This window comes from Plecotus auritus (assembly GCF_963455305.1).
Source record: "Plecotus auritus genome assembly, chromosome: 9".
NCBI classification, from domain to species: Eukaryota; Metazoa; Chordata; class Mammalia; order Chiroptera; family Vespertilionidae; genus Plecotus; species Plecotus auritus.
Window position 1 is genome coordinate 18738653 of NC_137783.1, and position 23156 is coordinate 18761808.

General features: G+C 41.9%; 1 protein-coding gene across 3 annotated transcripts in view; it reads left to right on the forward strand.

The window, feature by feature from the left end:
• Nucleotides 1-23156, forward strand: part of ARMH3 (armadillo like helical domain containing 3) — a 170830-nt gene that overhangs the window by 5627 nt on the left and 142047 nt on the right. Inside the window, exons 1-9 of one of the 3 annotated variants that reach the window (XM_080642846.1) lie at nucleotides 4704-4813; nucleotides 4924-5036; nucleotides 7237-7293; nucleotides 7403-7549; nucleotides 9901-10008; nucleotides 15229-15321; nucleotides 16118-16192; nucleotides 16314-16400; nucleotides 22367-22423. In XM_080642846.1, coding sequence (XP_080498972.1) covers nucleotides 4935-5036; nucleotides 7237-7293; nucleotides 7403-7549; nucleotides 9901-10008; nucleotides 15229-15321; nucleotides 16118-16192; nucleotides 16314-16400; nucleotides 22367-22423 — 726 coding nt within the window. In that variant the 5' untranslated portion in view covers nucleotides 4704-4813; nucleotides 4924-4934. Of the gene's footprint in view, nucleotides 1-4703; nucleotides 4814-4923; nucleotides 5037-7236; nucleotides 7294-7402; nucleotides 7550-9900; nucleotides 10009-15228; nucleotides 15322-16117; nucleotides 16193-16313; nucleotides 16401-22366; nucleotides 22424-23156 lie in introns of those variants that run through there. The other 2 variants (XM_080642845.1, XM_080642847.1) reach the window with 2 other exon arrangements.

Genomic DNA, 23156 nt, shown 5'->3' on the forward strand with positions numbered 1-23156 from the left:
TTCCCATACTGGCCTGTAACCCAGGCATGTGCCCTGACTGGGAATGGTACCAGCAACCTTTTGGTGCACAGGACAGCGCCCAACCAACTGAGCCACACAGGCCAGGATCATACTTTAGTTTTTTTATTGTAAAGTTCCTTGATCGTAAGTTTGTTGTGAGGATACAACGAATTAATGTATATAACATGTTTAGAACAACGCTTGGTCCATAGTAAGTGCTAAATAAGTGTTAACTCTTTGGTTGTTATTTTATTTATTTTTTATTTAAGAGAGAGGAAGGGAGAGAGAGAAAGAGAGAGAGAGAAACTTCCATGTGAGAAAGAAACATCTATGGATTGCCTCCCACACTTGCCCTGACTGGTAATCATACGTGTGACCTTTTGGTGTACAGGGCGATGCTCCAACCTGACTGGGAATCATACCTGTGACCTTTGGTGTATAGGGCGATGCTCCAACCTGAGCCACCTGGCCAGGGCCCAAGACTTTTGATAGATTAACTATGGCAGCTCTCTTGAAATCAGAGTGAATTTCTATGTTTTTATTGATTTCAGAGAGAGGAAGGGAGAGGGAAAGAGGGATAGAAATATTAGTGATGAGAGAATCTTTGATCAGCTGCCTCTTGCACGACTCCTGCTGGGGATCGAGCCTGCAACCCGGGCATGCGCTCTGATTGGGAATCGAATCATGACCTCCTGGTTCATGGGTCAACTCAACCACTGAACCATGCCGGCCAGGCTTAAAATTATTTTTGATACTAGAGTTGGCAAATATTGTAGTAATGAAGACAATAAAATAAATGAATAACTGGCTAAGTGTAACTAACATTCCTTGCATATCAGACATTGGAATAGTTGGCTTTAGGTTTTAAAATCTTGATGTTTGGCTTTTTCATACTGTAGGGGTGTGAAGTGATATGCATTTAAGAAATATGTGGCTCAGTGGATAGAGTGTTGGCCCAAGGACTGAAGGGACCGGGTTTGATTCTGGTCAAGGGGATATACCTTAGTTGCAGGCAACCAATCACACATTGATGTTTCTCTCTCTGTCTCTCCCTCACCCTTCCACTCTCTCTAAAAAAGAAGAGTCGAAGGAAAAATATTCTCAGATGAGTATTAACGACAACAATAACAACAAAAAAGAAGTATGTGGCTGGATTGCTTAAATATATAGTTCTTAAGAAGTTGTATGGCCCAGCCAGCGTGATTCAGTGGTTGAGCATCAACCTATGAACCAGGAGGTCACAGTTTAATTCCCAGTAAGGGCACATGCCTGGGTTGTGGGCTTGATCTCCAGTGTGGGACGTGCAGGAGGCAGCTGATCAGTGATTCTCTCTTATCATTCATGTTTCTATCTCTCACTCTCCCTCTCTAAAATAAATTAAAAAAACAAATATATATTTATATATATATGAAATTGTATGACTTGGAACTTTCAGATAAAAGTTGTACTACATGTCATGGGACCAGCAGTCCCTGAGGTTTAGGAATAAAAGACTTCATTTGTTTACTATTGAGTTGGGGGGATTTGAAACCATTCCTGTTTGGTGGTAAATGAAATTAGTATTGAAAAGTTGCCTGATTTTCTTTTATATTTTGCCTAGTATGTCTTATTTCTGAGAAACTGTACTAAGCCTAAGATGACATTTCTGTGGGATTACTATGGCTTTGCTGTATTTGCTTCTTCACCACAAGGATTTAAAAGCCAGGATCAACAAAGGTCATAGTCATAGAATGCTTCTTTCCCTTCTTTGTGGTTCCATAGCATTTAAAATTTTTTTTTGTACTTTTACTCTATTTATTTCTCTATTTATTGCCTTGTACTATGCATTATTATGTGTCTGTCTCTGCCAATAGATGGTGAGCTCCCAGAGCATCAGGTATGAAGTTTGCTTTTTGTAACCCTGTAGGGCCTAAACTAGTGCTTTATAATATGTAGGTGTTTCTTATGTGTTTATGGTATTTAAGTGATGTTGAGAGAATCATTAGATGATATGTCTAGTCCAATCCCCTTGTTTTATTTGTAAGGAAACTGAGTAAAGACTTAATTACTCTGTCATCTAGTTGGTGTTCTAGTTTTGGTTCTGTTGGTTGGTTGTTCCATTCTGCCTTGATGCTCCTCAGCTGGTGCTGATTCTCTCTACAACAGGGGAGGGTTGTGAAAGAGGAGAAAATGCACTGAGAGGATGTAAATAGATTATACTCACATTACTGATGTGCTGCAATTTACTGCTCTACCAGTCAAATATTTTACTTTCAAATTTAGGAGTACAGGTTTAATTTCTGAGATACCCCTTTCCCTAAAAACCTTCTGTAAGAGTTCTACATTTCTCCCAGTCTACCACCCTAGATAATACCCTTTGCTGTGTTTCATGGATAGAAGTGCTGGAGGAGGAGGTTTGTATTATCAGTTTCCAGTCACATTTTCGACAGCTTGGGTGGTAAATTCCAGTTGCTTGTGATGATGACAGAGAGTAATGAGTTGAAGCCCTTAGTTGAACCGCCCCCCCCCCCCCCCCCCCCCGCTCCAAATTGAAGGAGAGTGATGAAAAGAATTTAATTTCCTAGGAAGTTTGGTACTTTGGATTGGAATTGTTTTTCCCTCTTCTCCTATTCCCATTTGCTTATTAGAAAGTATTGATTCTGAAATAGAGAAAGTGAGTTTATTAGATTTGAGGTAGACATTGATTAGCTGGAACCCAATTATAAATCCTCAGAGGGGGATGTTTGTAAACATGTGCTTTTCACATCCAGGAACTCGTGGTTCCCACTATTCCTGCTAATCAACTGGTTGAAGCTGAGTACATGAAAGATCTATACCCACTAAGTTTAGAATTGCATTGCTTTTGATTTATTTTAATAGGATCCTCTTGATTTCCAATTTGTTTTCTCCCCTATAAGGATATCTTCCTCTTGACAACCTATTTAAGAGACACAGGAATGTTTTGACCAGAGGCTGTATTTCATGTTTTAAGGCAAAGCCATGATCAATATAGCATAAATTGCCCACAAGAATCTTTTCTTTGTTATTTTCCCCTTCAGTTTTCTCTGCACCATAGTGGAACTTGAGGGCTTAGTGAGGCCTCAATAAAGATAGGTCTTACTAACATTTTAGGTCAGATCTAGTACCTTTCAGCCCCCCGCTGCCCCCCCCTTCCCCGCCTTTCAGACTCAGTCAGTGATAAGCATACCATGAGCCATGGGGCTATAGAAAAAGTATAGGATGTATTCCCTTTGCTAAAGATGCCTAATACCTAGTTGGTGAAATTTTCTGTGCTTTATGCTTTTTGTGTTCAAAGGTAAATCTCCTTTTTGGCTGTATGTATTAGAGAAAAACAATGTCTGAGATAATATCCTTTATGCTATTTGATGCATCTGGTCCTTAAACAAACTTTTTATTTTGATTTGAAAGATACTGCATATTTCTCAAAAGTCATTGAACAAAATTAATTTTGTTCTGCTGCTTTGGGTTAGTCTGGAAGTAAAAATCAGGCTCCTCACTAGCCCCCATACTTGCCATTGGTTGAGATTAGGTTTCACGACTAGAGCCTAGTATTTAAGAGAGAGAGACAGGAATTTGGTTCCTTCCAGGTAGGAAGAATCTGGGAAGTAAGGGAATATGTGTAAATCCACAGTGAAGACCTGTTGGATTTTAAGTTCTCACTTAAAAAATTGGGTATTCCTAGCCCTAGCTGGGTGATTCGGTTGGAGTGTCGTTTGGTAACCAAAAGGTTGGGGGTTCGATTCCTTGTCAGAGCATATATCTAGGTTGCAGGATTGATCCCTGGTCAGGGCACATAAGGGAGGCAGCCAATTGTGTTTCTCTCTCACATCGATGTGTCTCTTTCTCCCTCCTCCCTCCTCTTGTCCTTCCTCTCTCTAAAATCAATAAACATATCCTTGGCCCCTGGCTGATTTGGCTCAGTGGATAGAGAGTCAGCCTGCAGACTGAAGGGTCCAGGGTTCGATTCAGGTCAGGGGCACATGCCTGGGTTGCAGGCTTGATCCCTGGTGGGGCGTGTGCAGGAGGCAGCTGCTCAATGATTCTCTCTCATCATTGATGTTTCTATCTCTCTCTCCCTGTCCCTTCCTCTCTAAAATCAATAAATATGGTGTGTGTGTTTTTTTTTTTGTTTTTTTTTTAAATAATAAACATATCCTTGGGTGAGAATAAAAAAAAATTGAGAATTCCTTGAAGCAAGATGGGGAAATTTGGGCATGATTCATGGAATTGCTTTTATATAGAATTGAAAAGTACATTGAGGTTTGATCTGCAATAGTATATATATGCACATACATACATGTATAATTACATTTAAAAGGAGTATATTGTTATATTCACTTATTTTGAAATCAAGTTTAATTTTTGTCCTTTAACTGATATTTTCTACCTTGGGTCTCTTTCCAGAGGAATTTCTGAAGACAGTCAAGTGCATTGTGATTTATGAGGCAGTGAAGGCCAAGTGCTTTGCAGTGACGAGAACCTACTTACTCTGGGGAAAATCAATGGAGCATATCAGTCTGCAGCACACTTCCTGTCTTAATGGTCCTAAGCTCGATCAATACTTGAAATTTAACTTCACCATCAGTCTGGGGCAGTGTGTACTTTGCAGCCTTTCTTCCATCAACCTCAAATATATGGCCAGACCTATTACAGATGGAGCTAGTTACACTTTCCTGCTTGGTTTTGGATCTGCTTTAAGCCTTGTCCACTGGCATGTTTTAAGGATGTAAAATGTGTTGTGCTATAATTTAAATCTTGAAATTACCTGGTCAGGAGAGGGGGTGTTGGACAGATGTGCAAGACCTATAGCATGGTTGTTTATCATTTCTTCTTCCTAAAAAATTTCTCATTAAGAGGTGTTTCAATAGAATTTCCAGATCTTGGAGAGCAATTCTAGCACTGACTCTGGTTTTCTTTTCACAGATTCTCTAACCATGGCACAGGTAGAGAAAAGAGGGGGTTTGCTCCGGAAATCTTCAGCCTCCAAAAAACCACTGAAGGAAAAAGTGGTGCTGATGTATGATGAGATCTTCATGGTAAGGCCTGAATCCATCTCCTTTATGATCCATGTTAGAATTCATTAGTATTAAGACATTAGTTCTTGGTAGTAATTTTAAAAGGTCAACTTAAGGAAAGGTGATAGCAGGCAATTGACCTACTGATTTTTGTCATTAGCTTTCCTGTAAAGTGGCGGTAAAGGTTATCTTTTTTCTTATTTCACTCATTAACTGGAAGCCTCTGACTGTCTAGAACCATGGTCGGCAAACTGCGGCTCGCGAGCCACATGCGGCTCTTTGGCCCCTTGAGTGTGGCTCTTCCACAAAATACCATGGCCTGGGCCAGTCTATTTTGAAGAAGTGGCGTTAGAAGAAGTTTAAGTTTAAAAAATTTGGCTCTCAAAAGAAATTTCAGTTGTTGTACTGTTGATATTTGGCTCTGTTGACTAATGAGCTTGCCGACCACTGGTCTAGAACAGTGGTCGCCAACTGATGGTCCGCGGACCACTGGTGGTCTATTAGGTCCGAAAGGTTGGCGACAGCTGGTCTAGAATTTCTGTTTGAAAATTATTGCTGAGAAATTTTGGATCTTAGCACTATAATTTTTGCTAACCTTTTGGACCAATTTAACTAAGGAAAGAGCATGTTAAAAACTCTGTACAAAGGGCTAAATACATATGTGAGGGCAAGTAGAAGCAATCAACACAAGATGTTGTAAAAACCATGACAGTATTACTGAGATGATTTGGGTTCTGGCTCCTGCTCTTTTATAAGTTACTTAACTTTGTTGACCCTCTTTCCCAAAAGGAGATAATGATTATATCTACCATACTTGGTTCACTGGGTCATTATATTTCATACTAGAGGCCTGGTGCACCAATTTGTGCATGGATGGGGTCCCTTGGGGTGGCCTGTGGGGTGGCCTGGTACTGCCCCCTCACCTGCTTCACCATCCCACTTTGGGGCCACAAACCCCGCTACCCCCCGGCTCTCTCAGTGCCTGGGAGCTGGGCAGAAGCTATGCCCCCTGCCGCCGTCTGCGGGGTGATCGGCGGGGCGATTGGGCCCCTGCTTGCACCTGCTTTGGCCTGGCGCTGCCTGCTCACCTGCTGCACCATCCCACCACAGTCGCGCTCTCGTTGAGGCCCATTGGGGCCGGCAGTGCCTCCACTGCCGCCTGCTGCCAGCGCCACATCGCCGATGCCCACCATGTTTCGCCCGCCCCCTGGTGATCAGCGCATGTTATAGCGAGCGGTGGAACTCCTGATTGAACTCCCAGTCAAGGGGACAACTTGCATAGTAGGCTTTTATTATATAGGACTAGAGGCCCGATGCACGAAATTTGTGCAAGGGGCTCGGCCCTCACAGCCATGGTGGCTTGCCTCGGCCCTTGCAGCCCCAGCTTCATCTGGAAGGTCGTCAGGAAGGACTGTCCAGTTTGGCTGTCCAGTCTAATTAGCATATTACACTTTTATTATTATAGATATGTGAATGGACTTTGAAAACTGAGCTTGATACAAATTCAGTGGGGACATACAATTTGACTAATTTATTTGGATGATTAAGTGCCCTTCTTTTTTTAAAAAAAATTTTTTCTTGATTTCAGAGAGGAAGGGAGAGGGAGAGAGAGAGATAGAAACATCAGTGATGAGAGGGAATCATTGATTGGCTGCCTCCTGCACGCCCCCTACTGGGGATTGAGCCCGCAAACCGGGAATGTGCCCTGACTGGGAATTGAACTGTGGCCACCTGGTTCATAGGTTGATGCTCAACCACTGAGCCAAACTGGCTAGGGCTAGGTCACAGGGGTGGGCAAACTTTTTGACTCGAGGGCCACAATGGGTTCTTAAACTGGACCGGAGGGCCGGAACAAAAGCATGGATGGAGTGTTTGTGTGAACTAATATAAATTCAAAGTAAAGGAGCGGAGGGGAGAGCAAGAGAACCGGATAGAACAGCCGGATCTGGCCCGCGGGCCGTAGTTTGCCCACGGCTGCCTAGGGGATTCTTTGAGCCATTATTTAAATTTTGGTTCAGAGAATAAATATATATGCAAAATGCTTTTCATTTTGGGGGAAAAAACCCCAAAACTGTTGTTCCCCATTATAGTAATTTATACTGACCAAGTAAAACATTAATTTTGTAAGGTAATGTTGATCATATATAGTGACTCTTTCAAATATATTCTTAGTGATTTGATGTTTAGCTGCAGATATTGAACCTACTTACCTTGATTTCAGACAGAGGACCCCAGTAAGTGCAGTCCTCGATTTTGGGAGGAGCTCTTCCTCATGAAGGTAAGACTTGGTGGCATCTGTGGATTTTCCAGGTAACTGAGATTGCCTTCCCATGTGTTCTAGGTGCTGTACTAAAAGTGAACTCAGGTTCTTATTGTTTCCTTGGTAGGTGAATTTAGATTACCTAGAAGGCAAACTGGAATCTCTTGATGGTGAGGAGTTAATGAAGATCAAGGACAACATTAATTGCTTATTTCAACACTGCATCCAGGCTCTAGGAGAGGAACATCCAATTCGAGTTGTCAATGCATTGCAGGTACAAGGCTGGGAGACTGGGAAGTCTTGTTTGATAGGAGAAAGGAATTGTAACACATCTGTTGAAACCTGAAGAACTTAGAATTGCCCTTAGGTGTGAGATTTTCATTTTTCTTTACTTCTTTAATGAAACATATATGTCATATTTGTTTAGTCATCTTCCTGGTTAAACAAATTGATGCTTATAGTAATAATCTTGTCCATTTGTATAATTTGATCTAGTCAAGGCAGATTGTTTGACAGAATTCTTATTATTACTTGAGGAAAGGAAGAAATAGAGAGGAAACTGAGGTGAGTTTACTTAGTCTACAACAAAAATCAGAGGAGATTTTCTTGTTATAATCTTCACCGGAGGATATTTTTTCCATTGATTTTTTTTTTTTTATTTTTTTTAGAGAGAGTGGAAGGGAGAGAGGGAGGGAGAAGAGAGAGACAGAAACATTGATGTGAGAGAGACACATCTGTTGGTTGCCTCCCACATGTGGGGCTGGAGAACGAACCTGCAACCCAGGTATGTGCCCTTGACTGGGAATTGAACCCGAGACCCTTCAGTGCATGGGTTGATGCTCTAGTCATTTACCAACACCACCAGAACAGAGGAGATTCTTTTTTTTAAAAAAAAAATATATTTTATTGATTTTTTACAGAGAGGAAGGAAGAGGGATAGAGAGTTAGAAACATCGATGAGAGAGAAACATCGACCAGCTGCCTCTTGCACACCTCCTACTGGGGATATGCCCGCAACCAAGTTACGTGCCCTTGACCGGAATCGAACCTGGGACCTTTCAGTCCGCAGGCTGACGCTCTATCCACTGAGCCAAACCGGTTTTGGCCAGAGGAGATTCTTAATACAGTATTTTCTCACTAGTTCAGGAGTTCATAATCTGAGGTTTCAGAGGGTCCTTGACTCCCTGAAATTATATGTAGTATTTTATATGCATACGTATAATCTTTCTGGAGAGAAGGCTTTCTTTCATCAGATTCTCAAAAGGGTCTGTAACTCTGAAAACATTAAGAATCATTGTTCTTAATGCTAAGTGGCATGATCAATGAAAGATTCATTGAAAGATTATTTCTTAGATGACTGTTATGTGCTAACCATTGGACTTGTGGCGATACATTATAGACTTCCAGAAGGCAAAGACTTTGATAATTTCATTCAAAACTTTGTTCCTAGTGTGTAGAACAGTGCCTGGCAAATAGCACTCTATAAGTACATTTTTACTGAATGAATGATGGCCAGTTTCTAAAGTTTATTGTCCAGTAACTCCAAGGGTAGCCAATCTAGGGCTGAGTATTTAGGTTAGTGATTGATAGATTTAGGGCAGTGATAGACAGACAGCATAAAGGATTTTATTGGAAGTTTTGGTTGATTTGGTTTTAAGTTTCTAACTTACTAGTTAGATCACTTTGTGAGCCCCAGTTTTCTCATCTGTAGAATGTAGAAATTACCTCTTGAGCTGATGCTCCAGAAAGGACTATGTTTATCCTGTAGCTTTGTTAACCTTTGGCACAATAAATTCCACAGTTGTAAGGGTTCATTGAAAGTTGAAAAGTGTACTTTCCGTAATTGTATGGGGGCATGAATTGTAAACTGTTTTTAGTTTGGTGGAAATAAATTGACATTAAACCACTTGGTGACCAATTAAAATATAGTACATTATTGTAATAGCTGATACTTATTGAACTTTAATAACATTTGAGATACTATTATTGGAGCTTTAACAAAGTTGCAGGGACTATTCTAAGTGCTTTATGGTATTAATTCGCATAGTTCTCACAACATTCCTATGAGATGGGTGCTATTATTGTTATTCCCATGTTATAGATAAGAAAAGAGGCATTGAAAAGTTAGCTAATTTGTCTAGACTCACACAGCTAATAAGTAATGGAATGTAATGAATTTAAGATTTGAAGCAATTGGTTATTATCATATAGGGACTTAAATAACTTGTAGTTATTAAAAATATTAAAAATGATAAACTATAATGTAAATACAAAAATTAATTTTAATAAAGGACAGTTTCATCAATCCCATGATACAAACTCAAAAACTTTTTTTATTTTTGAATATCACCTTCCAGTCTTAGTCTCCACTGCAATTTTAAAAAAGAGGATGGCTGTAAAGCAGCAGAAAAAGAGGATAAAAATAGTTTTAGTTGCTGTTCCTCTTTTGATTTCTGGGTTTTGCACATATGAAGACTCAGACTGAGTTTTGAAACGCAAGTATTAGAGCACTTGAATGTCAGCTATGTGAGGAGGAGGTTCTGAGGTTGCAATGTGAGGCTACAGTTTCAGTGCCCTTCGTTTTGAGACTTCCTTTCCAGAAAGAATTCTTTCTCATCCCTGCAGACCTTGTGTGCACTCATTCGAGGAGTACATCAAAAGAATAAGTCTACCTCTGGGTTTGACATTATCAACATGCTGATGGGCTTTGATAAGGCGGAGCTGTGCATGAAGGTGAGGCATAAGCTGCAGCTGTGCCTGTATATGGCTGCTTCTGACAGCTGTTCGTGGGTACCATCTGCAGACAGATAGTTGTACTACCACTGGTGGTCTGTGAGGTCTGAAAGGTTGGCGACGACTGTACTAGAAGATTTGGACTCACATAGATATAGATGATAAAATTTGGTCTTGAATTTGGATGTTTTTATTTTACAGATTTGGTTTATCTGAATAAGGGAAAACTTGAAATTCAAATTTGAATTGAGGCATTCTTTCTCTGCAGGATAAAGACTGAGCAGCTTTTTTTATGATTTATATCATCTGATCATACAGTTTTAAAAACATGTATGAACTTAAATAAAATGTAACAAAATATACAGGAGTAACTTTAGTTCTAAACTTTAAGCTTTCTTTTTTATTTTATTTTATTAAATACTAGAGGCCCGGTGCACGAAATTCATTCACGGGGGGGAGTGGTCCCTCAGCCCAGCCTGCACTCTCTCCAATCTGGGACCCCTTGAGGGATGTTCGACTGCCCGTTTAGGCCCGATCTTGGTGGGATCAGGCCTAAACGGGCAGTTGGACATCCCTCTCACAATCCAGGACTGCTGGCTCCCAACCACTTGCCTGCCTGCCTGCCTGATTGCCCCTAACTGCTTCTGCCTGCCAGCCTGATCACCCCCTAACCACTCCCCTGCCAGCCTGATCGACACCTAACTGCTCCCCTGCTGGCCTGATAGTTCCCAGCTGCCCTCCCTTGCAGGCCTGGTCCCCCGCAACTGCCCTCCCCTGCTGGCCATCTTGTGACGGCCATCTTGTGTCCACATGGGGGCAGCCATCTTTGATCACATGGGGGTGGCCATCTTGTGTGTTGGAGTGATGGTCAATTTGCATATTACTCTTTTATTAGATAGGATATTTTTATGGATTTTAGAGAGAAGGGAGAGGGAGAGAGAGATAGAAACATCAATGATGAGAGAGAATCATTGATCGACTGCCTCTTGCATGCCCCACACTGGGGATTGAACCCACAATCTGGGCCAGGTGTCCTGACCCGGAATCGAACCATGACCTCTTAGTTCATGGGTTGATGCTCAACCACTTAGCCACACCAGCCAGGCTATTAAAAAAACATAGATGTGGCCCTACCTCAGTGGTCGGCAAACTCATTAGTCAACAGAGCCAAATATCAACAGTACAATGATTGAAATTTCTTTTGAGAGCCAAATTTTTTAAACTTAAACTTCTTCTAACACCACTTCTTCAAAATAGACTCGCCCAGGCCATGGTATTTTTTGGAAGAGCCACACTCAAGGGTCCAAAGAGCCTCATGTGGCTTGCAAGCCGTGGTTTGCCGACCACTGCCCTAGCTGGTTTGGCTCAGTGGACAGAGCACTGGCCTGCGGACTGAAGGGTCCTAGGTTCGATTCCGGTCAAGGGCATGTGCCTGGTTGTGTGCTCGGTCCCCAGTAGGGGGTCTGCAGGAGGCAGCTGATCAATGATTCTCTCATCATTGATGTTTCTCTCTCTCTCCCTCTCTGAAATCAATAAAAATATATTTAAAAGAAAACATAGATGTGTGTACACATATACACACACACAACCATATACATACACACACACACGCACACACACACACACACACACACACACACACACATATATATATATTTGTTAATCCTCACCTGAGGATATTTTTCCATTGATTTTTAGAGAGAGCGGAAGGGAGGGGGAGAGACAGAGTGAAAAATTTGGTGTGAGAGAGACACATTGATTGGTTGTCTCCCTGGGGTGGGCATCAAGCTTGCAACTAAAGTATGTGCCCTTGACCAGATTGAACCCGTGACCCTTCAGTCTATGGGCTGACATTCTATCCATTGAGCCAAACCAGCTAGGGCTATAAAAATATATTAAGCCCTAACGGTGTGGCTGAATGGTTGTGTTCACCTATGGACCAGGAGATCATGGTTCGATTCCTGGTCAGAGCACATGATCGGGTTGTGGGCTCGATCTCAGTGTGGGGCGTGCAAGAGGCAGCTGATCAATGATTCTCACTCATCATTGATGTTTCTATTTCTCTCTCCCTCTCCCTTCCTCTCTGAAATCAATAAAAATATATTTAAAAATACATTAAAAATGCCAAAACCGGTTTGGCTCAGTGGATAGAGCGTCGGCCTGCGGACTGAAAGGTCCCAGGTTTGATTCCGGTCAAGGGCACGTAACTTGGTTGCGGGCACATCTCCAGTAGGAGGTGTGCAAGAGGCAGCTGATCGATGTTTCTCTCTCATCGATGTTTCTAACTCTCTATCCCTCTTCCTTCCTCTCTGTAAAAAATCAATAAAATATATTTTAAAAAAAATACATTAAAAAAATCTGTGTGCCAAAGAATCCTCATAGTGATTAGACAATTTTAAAAAGTTATGAATAGATAATTATGACTACACAAAGATTTACTATCTGGAGTCATTTTTGTTGTTTTGTTAATTCTCACCTGAGGATTTTTTTTTGCATTGGTTTTTAGAGAGAGTGGAAGGGAGGTGGAGGAGAGAGAGAGAGAGAGGGAGAGAGAAACATCAATGTGAGAAAGACAAATTGATTGGTTTCATCCCTCATGCACTCTGACTGGTCCGGGGATCTAACCTGCAACCCAGGCATGTACCCTTGACTGGGTTGACACTCGAACCGCTGAGTAATACCAGCTAGGGCTGGAGTCATTTTTTAATTCTAGCCTATACAGTTCATGTATACATCATAGTAAAATCCCATATTTCTCTTTCATCCTCATCATTCTAACTACTGCCTATAAGCTACTGATTATTTTATTTTTATTTTTTTTATTGATTTTTTACAGAGAGGAAGGGAGAGGGATAGGGAGTTAAAAACATCGATGAGCTGTCTCCTGCACACTCCCTACTGGGTATGTGCCTGCAACCAAAGTACATGCCCTTGACCGGAATCGAACCTGGGACCCTTGAGTCCGCAGGCTGACGCTCTAGCCACTGAGCCAAACCGGTTAGGGCAGCTACTGATTATTAAATCTCTAACTTTAGCCTTAACATCCCTTCATGAGTCTCAGAATTGTATATGTACTCTGTAAGCACTTGTTGAATATACCCACTCCCTAAATATCTCTTGCTAAACATATTTAAAATGGAACTCATTGTTTTCCCTACATCTGTTCTTCCTCATTCATTCCCTATCAGAATAGAAGCACCTGTCTTCTCAGTATCTAAAGCCAGAAACCTAGGAGTTATCCTTTACTCTGTCCTCTTTCTCATTTTTCATATCCAAATGATCACCAAGTTCAGCTAATTTTACCTCAGCTCATATTTCTCATAGCTTTTCTCGCCCCCCCCCCCCCCCCCCCGTTACCAGTGTCCCCATTATCTCTCACTTGAACCATTGCAGTGATGTCTTTATACATTCTTTGACAAACATTTGTTAGGCTCCTGTGTGTCAGGCACTGGGGATACAGAAACAAATAAGACATGGCAGCTATTTTCAGAAAACTGATAGATTAGTTCTCATTTGTCTCAATTCCTTCAGGCTTACCATCTTTACTAGTAAATCTGTCATCCTCACTGACACCAGAGGTATTGTATCTTACACTCAATTTTTTCTGCTTAAAACCTTTCATTAGTGTCCTATCACTAACAGGATAAAGACCAAACTCTTAGTTAGCCTTATAAAACTTTCAAGACCTGCTCCCTATTTATTTCTCTAGTCTCATCTTTCATCACTGTGCCTCACTCATTATACTTCCATAATAACAAACTACTTGTATTCGAAGTTCATATTCAGAGCTGTTTCATTCCTCATTGTCTTTGATCATGCTAATGCCTGTCTAGAATTCTTTCCTCCTCAAGTTTTAATTAATTCCTACTGATTTTTCAAAATACAACCCACCCTTGAGGAGTCCTGGCATATCAAATTATACTACAAAGCCATTCTAATCAAAACAGCCTGGTATTTGTTATTTTTAATGTATTTTTATTTTATTGTTAGCTTATTTGTTGTTTTTAGTTTATATACTTACTAGAGGCCCGGTGCATGAAATTCGTGCATAGGGGTATGTGTGTCCGTCAGCCCAGCCTGCACCCTCTCTAATCTGGGACCCATTCTGGGATGTCTGACTGCCCGTTTAGGCTCGATCCCAAACGGGCAGTCGGACATCCCTCTCACAATCCAGGACTGCTGGCTCCCAACCACTTGCCTGCCTGCCTGCCTGCCTGATTGCCCCTAACTGCTTCTGCCTGCCAGCCTGATCACCCCCTAACCACTCCCCTGCCAGCCTGATCGACACCTAACTGCTCCCCAATTGCCCCTAACTGCCCTCCCCTGCCGGCCTGGTCGCCCTCAACTGCTCTCCCCTGCCGGCCTGGTTGCTCCTAACTACCCTCCCCTGCAGGCCTGGTCCCCCACAACTGCCCTCCCCTGCAGGCCTAGTCCCCCACAACTGCCCTCCCCTGCAGGCCTGATTGCCCCCAACTGCCCTCCTCTGCAGGCCTGGTCACCCCCAACTGCTCTCCCCTGCAGGCCTGGTCCCCCCCAACTGCCCTTCTCTTGCTGGCCTAGTCTCTCCCAACTACCCTCCCCTGCTGGCCATCTTGTGGCAGCCATCTTGTGTCTACATGGGGGCAATCATCTTTGACCACATGGGGGTGGCCATCTTGTATGTTGGAGTGATGGTCAATTTGCATATCATTTTTATTAGATAGGATTATTTAATTTACTCATCTATAATAATAAAAATGTAATATGCTAATTAGACCAGACAGCAGAACTACCTTCTGGACAACATTCCAGATGACCTTCCGGACAAAGCCGGGCTGCGAAGGCCGAGACAAGCTGCCACAGCTGCGAGGGCTGAGCCCCTTGCACAAATTTTGTGCATTGGGCCTCTAGTTATTAAATAATTCTTAAATATTTAAAAAATGTACTTCATTCTAAAATAAAGGTTTATATGAGGATGATAGGCTATAAACATTTATTTGGTAGAATAGTGAATTCTATTATTCTATGCTGTTGTTACTTAAGCATTTTCCTAAAAATGGGTAGACTTAGAAGTCTTCCTTTTCTTTGTCTAATTTTGCAAGACCTGGGCCTCAGGGGGTGATATGCTTGCTTTCTTGTGTGTTATTCACATTACCCTGTGTAACATAACCCAGAATTGGACAAAGACACAGTGCAGATATTACTTGATATGGTTTAACATTTAACCGTTCTCTTTCTCAGAACTTGATGGAGAGTTTGGATTCATTGCTTTGTGCAGAAGGTTCTGAAAGTCTGAAGAGTTTATGTCTGAAACTTCTCCTTTGCCTAGTGACTGTAAGTCACTCATCTATGTTTCTTTGTCAAGGGTATTAGTTAATAGCAGAGGCAAGCTTATTTGAATATTTGAGCCCAAAGCTAGAGAGGAAAAGAGAAAAATAAATTATGTATTGGGGCATTTCATCACTCTGTTGTGTCTCAATGTGTAGGAGGACGTTAGTTGCATGGGCTTTCATTTCCTGGAAGTTGCTCTTTGGAGTAACTGCTGTCATTTTAACCTGCAGGATATGTGATATTTGTTACTTTAAGGGTACCACTCCTGGAGAACGACTCTCTTCTGGATGATCAGCTTTGCCCTTCTCATTAGGTCTCATTTGGAAACAGTTTTTGTAATTCTCAATGTTTTTATTTATTCTGATTTAGATTTTCTAGCATGAAGCTGGCCTGTCCCTTCTAGTGGGAGGAGGGCAAGGTATTGTTCATTTACTTCAGGTGATTCCCTTTCCTTGCCACTACTTAGAGACTTCTGGATCATAAACTTCTTCCTGTGCATTTGAGGATTGAAATCCAAGAAACTGTTAAGCAAATGCTTGTGTGAGGGTATGAGAGAAACAATGAGAAGTTAAAAAATTTAGGGAGTTTTAATTTGCTAATTTCCTATCCGTCTAGTGTCTGTTTTAGTCTAGTGTCTGTTTAGGCTCTAGTGGCTTTGGGGGAGCTTTAAAAAGGTCCAGTAAGTATCTACTAGAATGTTTTAACATTTCTGTTCTCTTAGATGCTAGCAGAGGAGATATATATATGCAATATCAGAGTATCTCAGGGTAGTCTTTAAAAAGCCTTTTATTGCACTCAGGTGACAGATAACATCAGCCAGAACACTATCCTGGAGTATGTAATGATCAACAGCATATTTGAAGCAATTTTACAGGTTGGTCAATTCCCTTCTCACCTCTTTCTCTTTTGGGTAAACTATCTCCTCAAATCTTCTCTATCTGCATTCCTAGGAACTAGGAATTAGCACTATCACACACTTCTGGTTCTTATTACAGATACTCTCCCACCCCCCAAGTCGTAGAGAGCATGGGTATGATGCTGTAGTCCTCTTGGCTTTGCTGGTGAACTACAGAAAATATGAGGTAAGTGGCTTCTTTAATCAATAGTTGTTACCCTATATAATAAAAACCTAATATACTAATTTCTGGTCGTCCAGTCGGTCATTCAACCAATCAAAGTGTAATATGCTAATGATATGCTAAGGCTACTCAATCACTCACTATGACGTGAACTGACCACCAGGGGGTAGACGCTCTGACCGGTAGGTGAGCTTGCTGCTGGGGCCTGGCTGATTGGGACTGAGCAAGAGAGATGGGCGGTCCCTCCCTGGCTGGCCAACCTCTTGCATCCCGCAGGTCAGGCCAAGGGACCCCACTGGAGCATGAATTCGTGCACCGGGCCTCTAGTCTTTCTATAATCTTCCTACATGTGGGTACTCCTAGAAGACTTTGCTTAATGTGGAAGACATGCTCTTGGTAAATGGTATATGGATTTATTTTGATAAGCCAAATTGTAAAAGTCCTATATTAAATGCATGGGGCAGACGATATAGCTGTTTAAAGGAATTCTGTAGTGCAACTTCTAATAAAGTGAGTAAATATCCCTTAATATAGTGGTTCCCAGACCCAGCTTATCATTAGAATCACCTAGGAACTTTTAAAAAAGAAGAAATGTCTAGATTTTACTCTCAACACACTGAATCAGAATCTCTTGAGGGTGGGACCTGGGAATCTTTTTTTTTTTTAAGATCCCTGTTGAATATGATGAGTTGCCAGGATTGAAAACACTGACCTAATGCATCTGTTTTGAAAGATTGGACTTTCATATGTTGGATTTACTTAATGCAATCTATTTGTGAAAGTATCACTGTTGGTCTGGGAATTCTTTCTGATTTTTTTTTAATCCTCACAGAGGAGTGAGGATATTTTTTCCATTGGTTTTTAGAGAGAGTGGAAGAGAGGGGAGAGGGGAAGAGAGAGAGAGAGAAAAAAACAACAACATTGACTCGGGAGAGACATAGCTATCAGTTACCTCCCACTCTGAGCCCTGATCTAGGCTGGGGATTGAACCCAAAACTGAGGTACGCACCCTTGACCAGGAATGAACCTGTGACTCTTGGGCCCGTTGACCAACACTCCAACCACTGAGCAAAACCAGCCAGGGCTCTTTCTCATTTTAATGGAAATTGAAGACAGAGCCTTATTCATGTTAATTCTGGAGTTCTTTTTGCCCCTGAATTAATTGGGGACAGATTTATAGGTTTTTGAGATGAAGAGCAGAACTCAGAGTTCTACTTGGATTGGTTGGTGTGTCTACTTGATTCCCCTCAAAGGGCAGAAAATGCCATTTAGGGAAGACCAGGGGCCTCACTGGGGATAGCTTCGGACTAATAAGGAGCATTTAGCCTTCAATCCTGGACACTAGGAGTATTTTTCTAAACCCAGAAGTCAGGAAGTGCATTGAGGCAACCTGACTTTCTTCACTTAATAAGTAGCAGTGCTATGAGAAGTGGGTCAGCTGGAGGGAGGATTATCATTTCTGAACTTCTGGATCTTCACTTAGTGTTGTTTGATAAGATTCCTAGTCAGGTCAACAATGATGAGAAACAAAATCTGGAGGTTATTCTTACATGGAGGGATATGGAAGAAGGGAAGGCCATGAGAAAGGAACACTTAAAGAGGAACTGGAATATGTGGAGCAACGTTAATGTCCTATAAATCCCAGGAGCTGAACATTTTCATTGTCTTGGAGGAATTGACGGATGGTGTTTAAAGCAACTAATAAATATGTAATTTATCACCAAAACCTGTTTTACTGGTGATCTGGAGGGGTTGGTGTGGCAGCCATTTTGATCTCTGTCATGTATAATATCCTCTAGGGCCTATAACACTGCAAGAAAAATAGCTGAGGAAAAATGCTGAAGATAGTTAAAGAGAGTTGAGTTACATGTGATAGGAAAGCACCATCATCAGTAATGAGTATTTTTGGAACATTCTGCTGGATGCAGGCCGCTCTGAGGCAGTGTCTTGGCTTTTCTGAATGTGAACTGAAAGCTGGCTCAGCCCAGTAGGGCTCTCTGAAATGTCAGCCTGAAAAATTGGACATGGCCAAGGAACTGGAGAAAATCATATTTCTGGAGCGAGGCATGCATCTCTAGTCTGTCAGAAGCCCCAGAAGAATTAATATACTAGGCAAGATCAAGCTGGTGGGCATAATTTATCTGGGCTTTGCAGCTTTTGATATAAGTCACCCACCAGAAACCATTAAGGAAGCCTGGTGACCAGGGAAGAGGCAGGTTTTAGAAGAAACATGAGGAATTCCAGATGAATGTAGCAAAACCAAAAGTTGGTGAAATTTTATACAAACTAGTATGAGAGGGTATATGCTGTGGAGAATCAGTCCCATGACCAATGCAGTAATTTGTAACCTTTCTAGAAAGGTGCAGAGGGCACCAGAGAGGCGGGGTGCCCAGCTAAACACAGAGAAAGCAAATAAGGTGTTGGACTTAAGGAATGAAGTAACAGAAAAGATAAAAAAGGTGTCATGTAGTAAATGTAGAAGATAGTTCTTCCTCACCTCAAGTAATGCATTCCATTTTAGTCATTTTATTTAAAGAGGTGGAGGAGGCAATAACAACAACAAAAAAGGCCTAAGTTCCCTGACGGGTTTGGCTCAGTGGATAGAGCATCAGCCTGCGGACTGAAAGGTCGCAGGTTCGATTCCAGTCAAGGTCATGTACCTTGGTTGTGGGCACATCCCCAGTGGGAGGTGTGCAGGAGGCAGCTGATCGATGTTTCTCTCTCATCGATGTTTCTAACTCTCTATTCCTCTCCCTTTCTCTCTGTAAAAAATCAATAAAATATATATATTAAAAAAAAGGCCTAAGGAAGTGCAATGAAAAATGGTAAGAATGGAATGGTTTATTTAGATCAAATAAAGGCAGGACTCTATGAGAGTAACCTCATGATGCCTCACTGAATTTGTAATTCTGTTTTGTGGCTGAAAAGTAGATTGCCTCCAGTTTTTATTTATTTATTTATTTATTTATTTATTTATTTATTTATTTTTAAAATATATTTTATTGATATTTTACAGAGAGGGAAGGAGAGGGATAGAGAGTTAGAAACATCGATGAGAGAGAAACATCGATCAGCTGCCTCCTGCACACCTCCTACTGGGGATGTGCCCGCAACCAAGGTACGTGCCCTTGACCGGAATCGAACCTGGGATCTTTCAGTCCGCAGGCTGACGCTCTATCCACTGAGCCAAACCGGTTTCGGCCAGTTTTTTTTTTTTTTTTTTTTTTAAATATATTTTATTGATTTTTTACAGAGAGGAAGGGCGATGGATGGAGAGTTAGAAACATAGATGAGAGAGAAACATCGATCAGCTGCCTCCTGCACACTGCCTACTGGGTATGTGCCCGCAACCAAGGTACATGCCCTTGACCGGAATCGAACCTGGGACCCTTGAGTCCGCAGGCTCACGCTCTATCCACTGAGCCAAACCGGTTAGGGCTTGCCTCCAGTTTTAAAACGTGATCAGCACAACAGGTACATAGTGCTAAGGAGAATCAGTATCTGGAGAATAGAATTTTTCACAGCATTAATATCCTGGCCTTCTAGGTTGGCCACATCTCCTGAGATGAAGTGACTCACTCTCCAACTGTTGCCTATTGAACATGACATTTTCCAGAAATTACAAAATTGTTTATTATGTCCAATTGCAAGTTGTTTCTCTCTCTCTCTCTCCCTCTCTCTCCCTCTCTCTCTCTCTCTCTCTCTCTCTCTCTCTCTCTCTCTCTCTCCCTTCCCTAAAGAGCTTCCTTTGAATATGATAAAAATGTCAAAGGAGAAAAAAATATGGTTACCAGTCATTGAGCCCTTACCATATGCCAGATACTCTGCTAAAGATTTTACGTGTCTTACTTCATTTAAGTCTCATAGCAACTCCAAGGAAGAAAATATAATTTCCATTTTACAGGTGAGGAAATTGAGCTTCTGTTAATTGGTGTGCTTAACTTATCACAGTTAATAAGTAGAGAAGCTAGAACTCAAACCCTTGCTTTTAGCCACCTGGCCTTTCCCCCAACTGCTGCAAAAGCACAGGCTATTCTTGGTAATCAGATGGTCCTTATTATTACCTGTAACAGTGTACTTTTTGGAAGGTGAGTGACTAGGACTTCAAAAATTATGCTAAGATAAACTGATGATCAAAAACAGATCTAGAGACAGAGAAGCATCGATCAGACCGTCAAACCTCAGAGGGAAGGTAGGGGAGGGTGGGGGTAAGGGGGAGAGATCAACCAAAGGACTTGTATGCATGCATATAAGCCTAACCAATGGACACAGACAATAAGGGAGTGAGGGCATGAGTGGGGTGGGGTGGGGAGGACAATGGGGGGATAAGGACACATATGTAATACCTTAACCAATAAAGAAATTAAAAAAAAAATAAATAAAACTCCACCTTTACAGTGAAAAAAAAGAAAAGAAGTGCTGACTGGAGCCTCAGCAGCCATCTTGCAACCATGAAGAGATAAACTGAGGAAAAGGCCAACATGTTGAAAATAATGAAACAGAAACTTGGGGTCTTGATATCATTGTGGAACCACTAAATTAAACAACACTGAAACTGCCTTACTGCTAGGCTTTCATTTTGTGAGATCATAAATCCCTCCTTATGTAAAAGAAAAAAAAATGCTAAGAAACTGGTCGTTTTTCTTCTGGTGTTGTTCTAATCATGGTGGTATCTCTAGGTCAGCCTATTGCTGATTTTTTTTTTAAAGCATCCGCTTGCATTGGACCTTATCTGAAATCTGTAGCACTGACAGAATTTGACTATTGATTAGAGGAAGACGTGTTGAGAGCTTTCCTCTGTTATATCAAGTAACAAATGGAATGGGTTTTGCCTTCTTGAGTTGTGTTGCAGAAAACCTTATAAACATTTGGCTGTTAAGAAAGCAGAGCTGTCTCTTTCTCCATTCCCAACTGACATTCGAAAGATGCCCTCAGAAACTTGACTAAATAAGGTCTTTGTGGGGGGTTAGCCTTTTAGTTGGGTTTCTAAGTTTCTCTGTAATGAGTTTTCTTGGTTGCTGTAAAAACTGCCAATCTGAGAACTATTGTTCCTTGCTTGCCTTGGGTTAGAATTGGTGCCTGATCTACATGAGATCTTTCCTCACATCCCATGGGTGGGATGTTTTCAAGGTGAGCAGGTCATTGGTTCTCATCTCACCAGTAGGAGATGGCCCAACTGTTTAATGAGTTTAAATATATGTTCATTTCCATATGCTGCCCAGCTGAGATTGGGTCTGGAAAAACTCAGGAAATCTTCCAATGCTCTAAGTGATGGGACAGTCATTAAATCCCAGTGTCCTGACCAGATTGTAGTTTGGGTAATTACATCCTTTTTTTTCCCCCGTTCCCCTGCAGTGTTATTTGGGTATCAGATCCACAAATGGCCTCTCTGGCTGTTAAGCAGCTGCCACTTTCCACCCCCCAGGTGGCTTTGTTTTACGGGTGGGTGAATCAGTCCTTGCATATTGTTTGTGGAATGGTTAGGGAGCCTTTGGGATGAGAATGTAAGTTAGCAACTTACAAATTTGTGCCTTATGGCAAAGAAGCTTTTATGTCCCCCAAAAGACAGTTGTCCCTATGGACTCAGTAAATTATTGGTAGGATAGGACAGAGTGAGTTTTGTGGAGTGTTCACTTACTTTTTAGAAACAAATACGAAGGAAAGATGGGAGAAGTGCCAGACGTAGGCTTGAACTGATTTCAGCCCAGAGGAAAAGAACAGGATTTGTGTGTGTGCATGTGTGAGCAGGTGTATGCCTGTGTATGCATGTTTGTGGTTGGTGAATGCCCATGCACATTGAGAGATTTACTGGAAATGGGGGAGTCAGCTTATAAGATGGGTTGGGTGTGTGTAGTAGGAGCATTGCTGTGGAGAGAGGGCCTGATACCTGCATTTTTATTAACACCTTATTAAATAGTGGGTTTTTAAGTAGGTCACAGTCACCTTGAGTCTCCTCTCTTCTTTAACAGTCTGTGAATCCTTATATTGTGAAGCTGTCTATTGTGGATGACGAGGCCACGCTCAATGTGAGTATCTGGATCTTTGTGTATTGTTTTAATTGCTTGCATTCAATAAACTTACTTGCAGTGGCTATTTAGAGAGCAGAGGGCTTTTGTGTTAATTCCATCTGGCTATAAAGAGGGATTTTGTGTTTCTTTTTAGAGCATTAGTGCAACTATCTTATTGTATTCTATCTTCTCATCATGGAAGGAAGATTTGAAGGGACATTTGCTTGCTAATCATGATGAAATAGTTGGTTATATTTCATGTTATAGTGTGCTGAGGTTGACTATCCTACAAAGTCCAGTGAGTTACATTTCCAAGAATAAGAAGGCTTAAATGATATATCAAAATACTATGCTGTACACTTTAAATAGTTTACAATTTTATATGTCACCTAGAGGCCTGGTGGATGAAATTCGTGCACCGGGGTGGGGCGGTCTCTTCAGCCCAGCCTGCACCCTCTCCAATCTGGGACCCCTCCTGGGGATTGGGCCTAAACCGGCAGTTGGACATCCCTTTCACAATCCAGGACCGCTGGCTCCTAACTGCTTACCAGCCTGCCTGATTGCCCCTAACTGCCCCCCCCCTGCCAGCCTGGTCGCCCCCAACTACCCCTCCCCCCCGCCGGCCTGGTCACCCATAACTACCCCCCCCCCCCGCTGGCCTGGTCGCCCCCAACTGCCCCCCTGCCGGCCTGGTCATCCCCAACGGCCTGGTCACCCTCAACTGCCCCCCCCCCCCCCGCTGGCCTGGTTG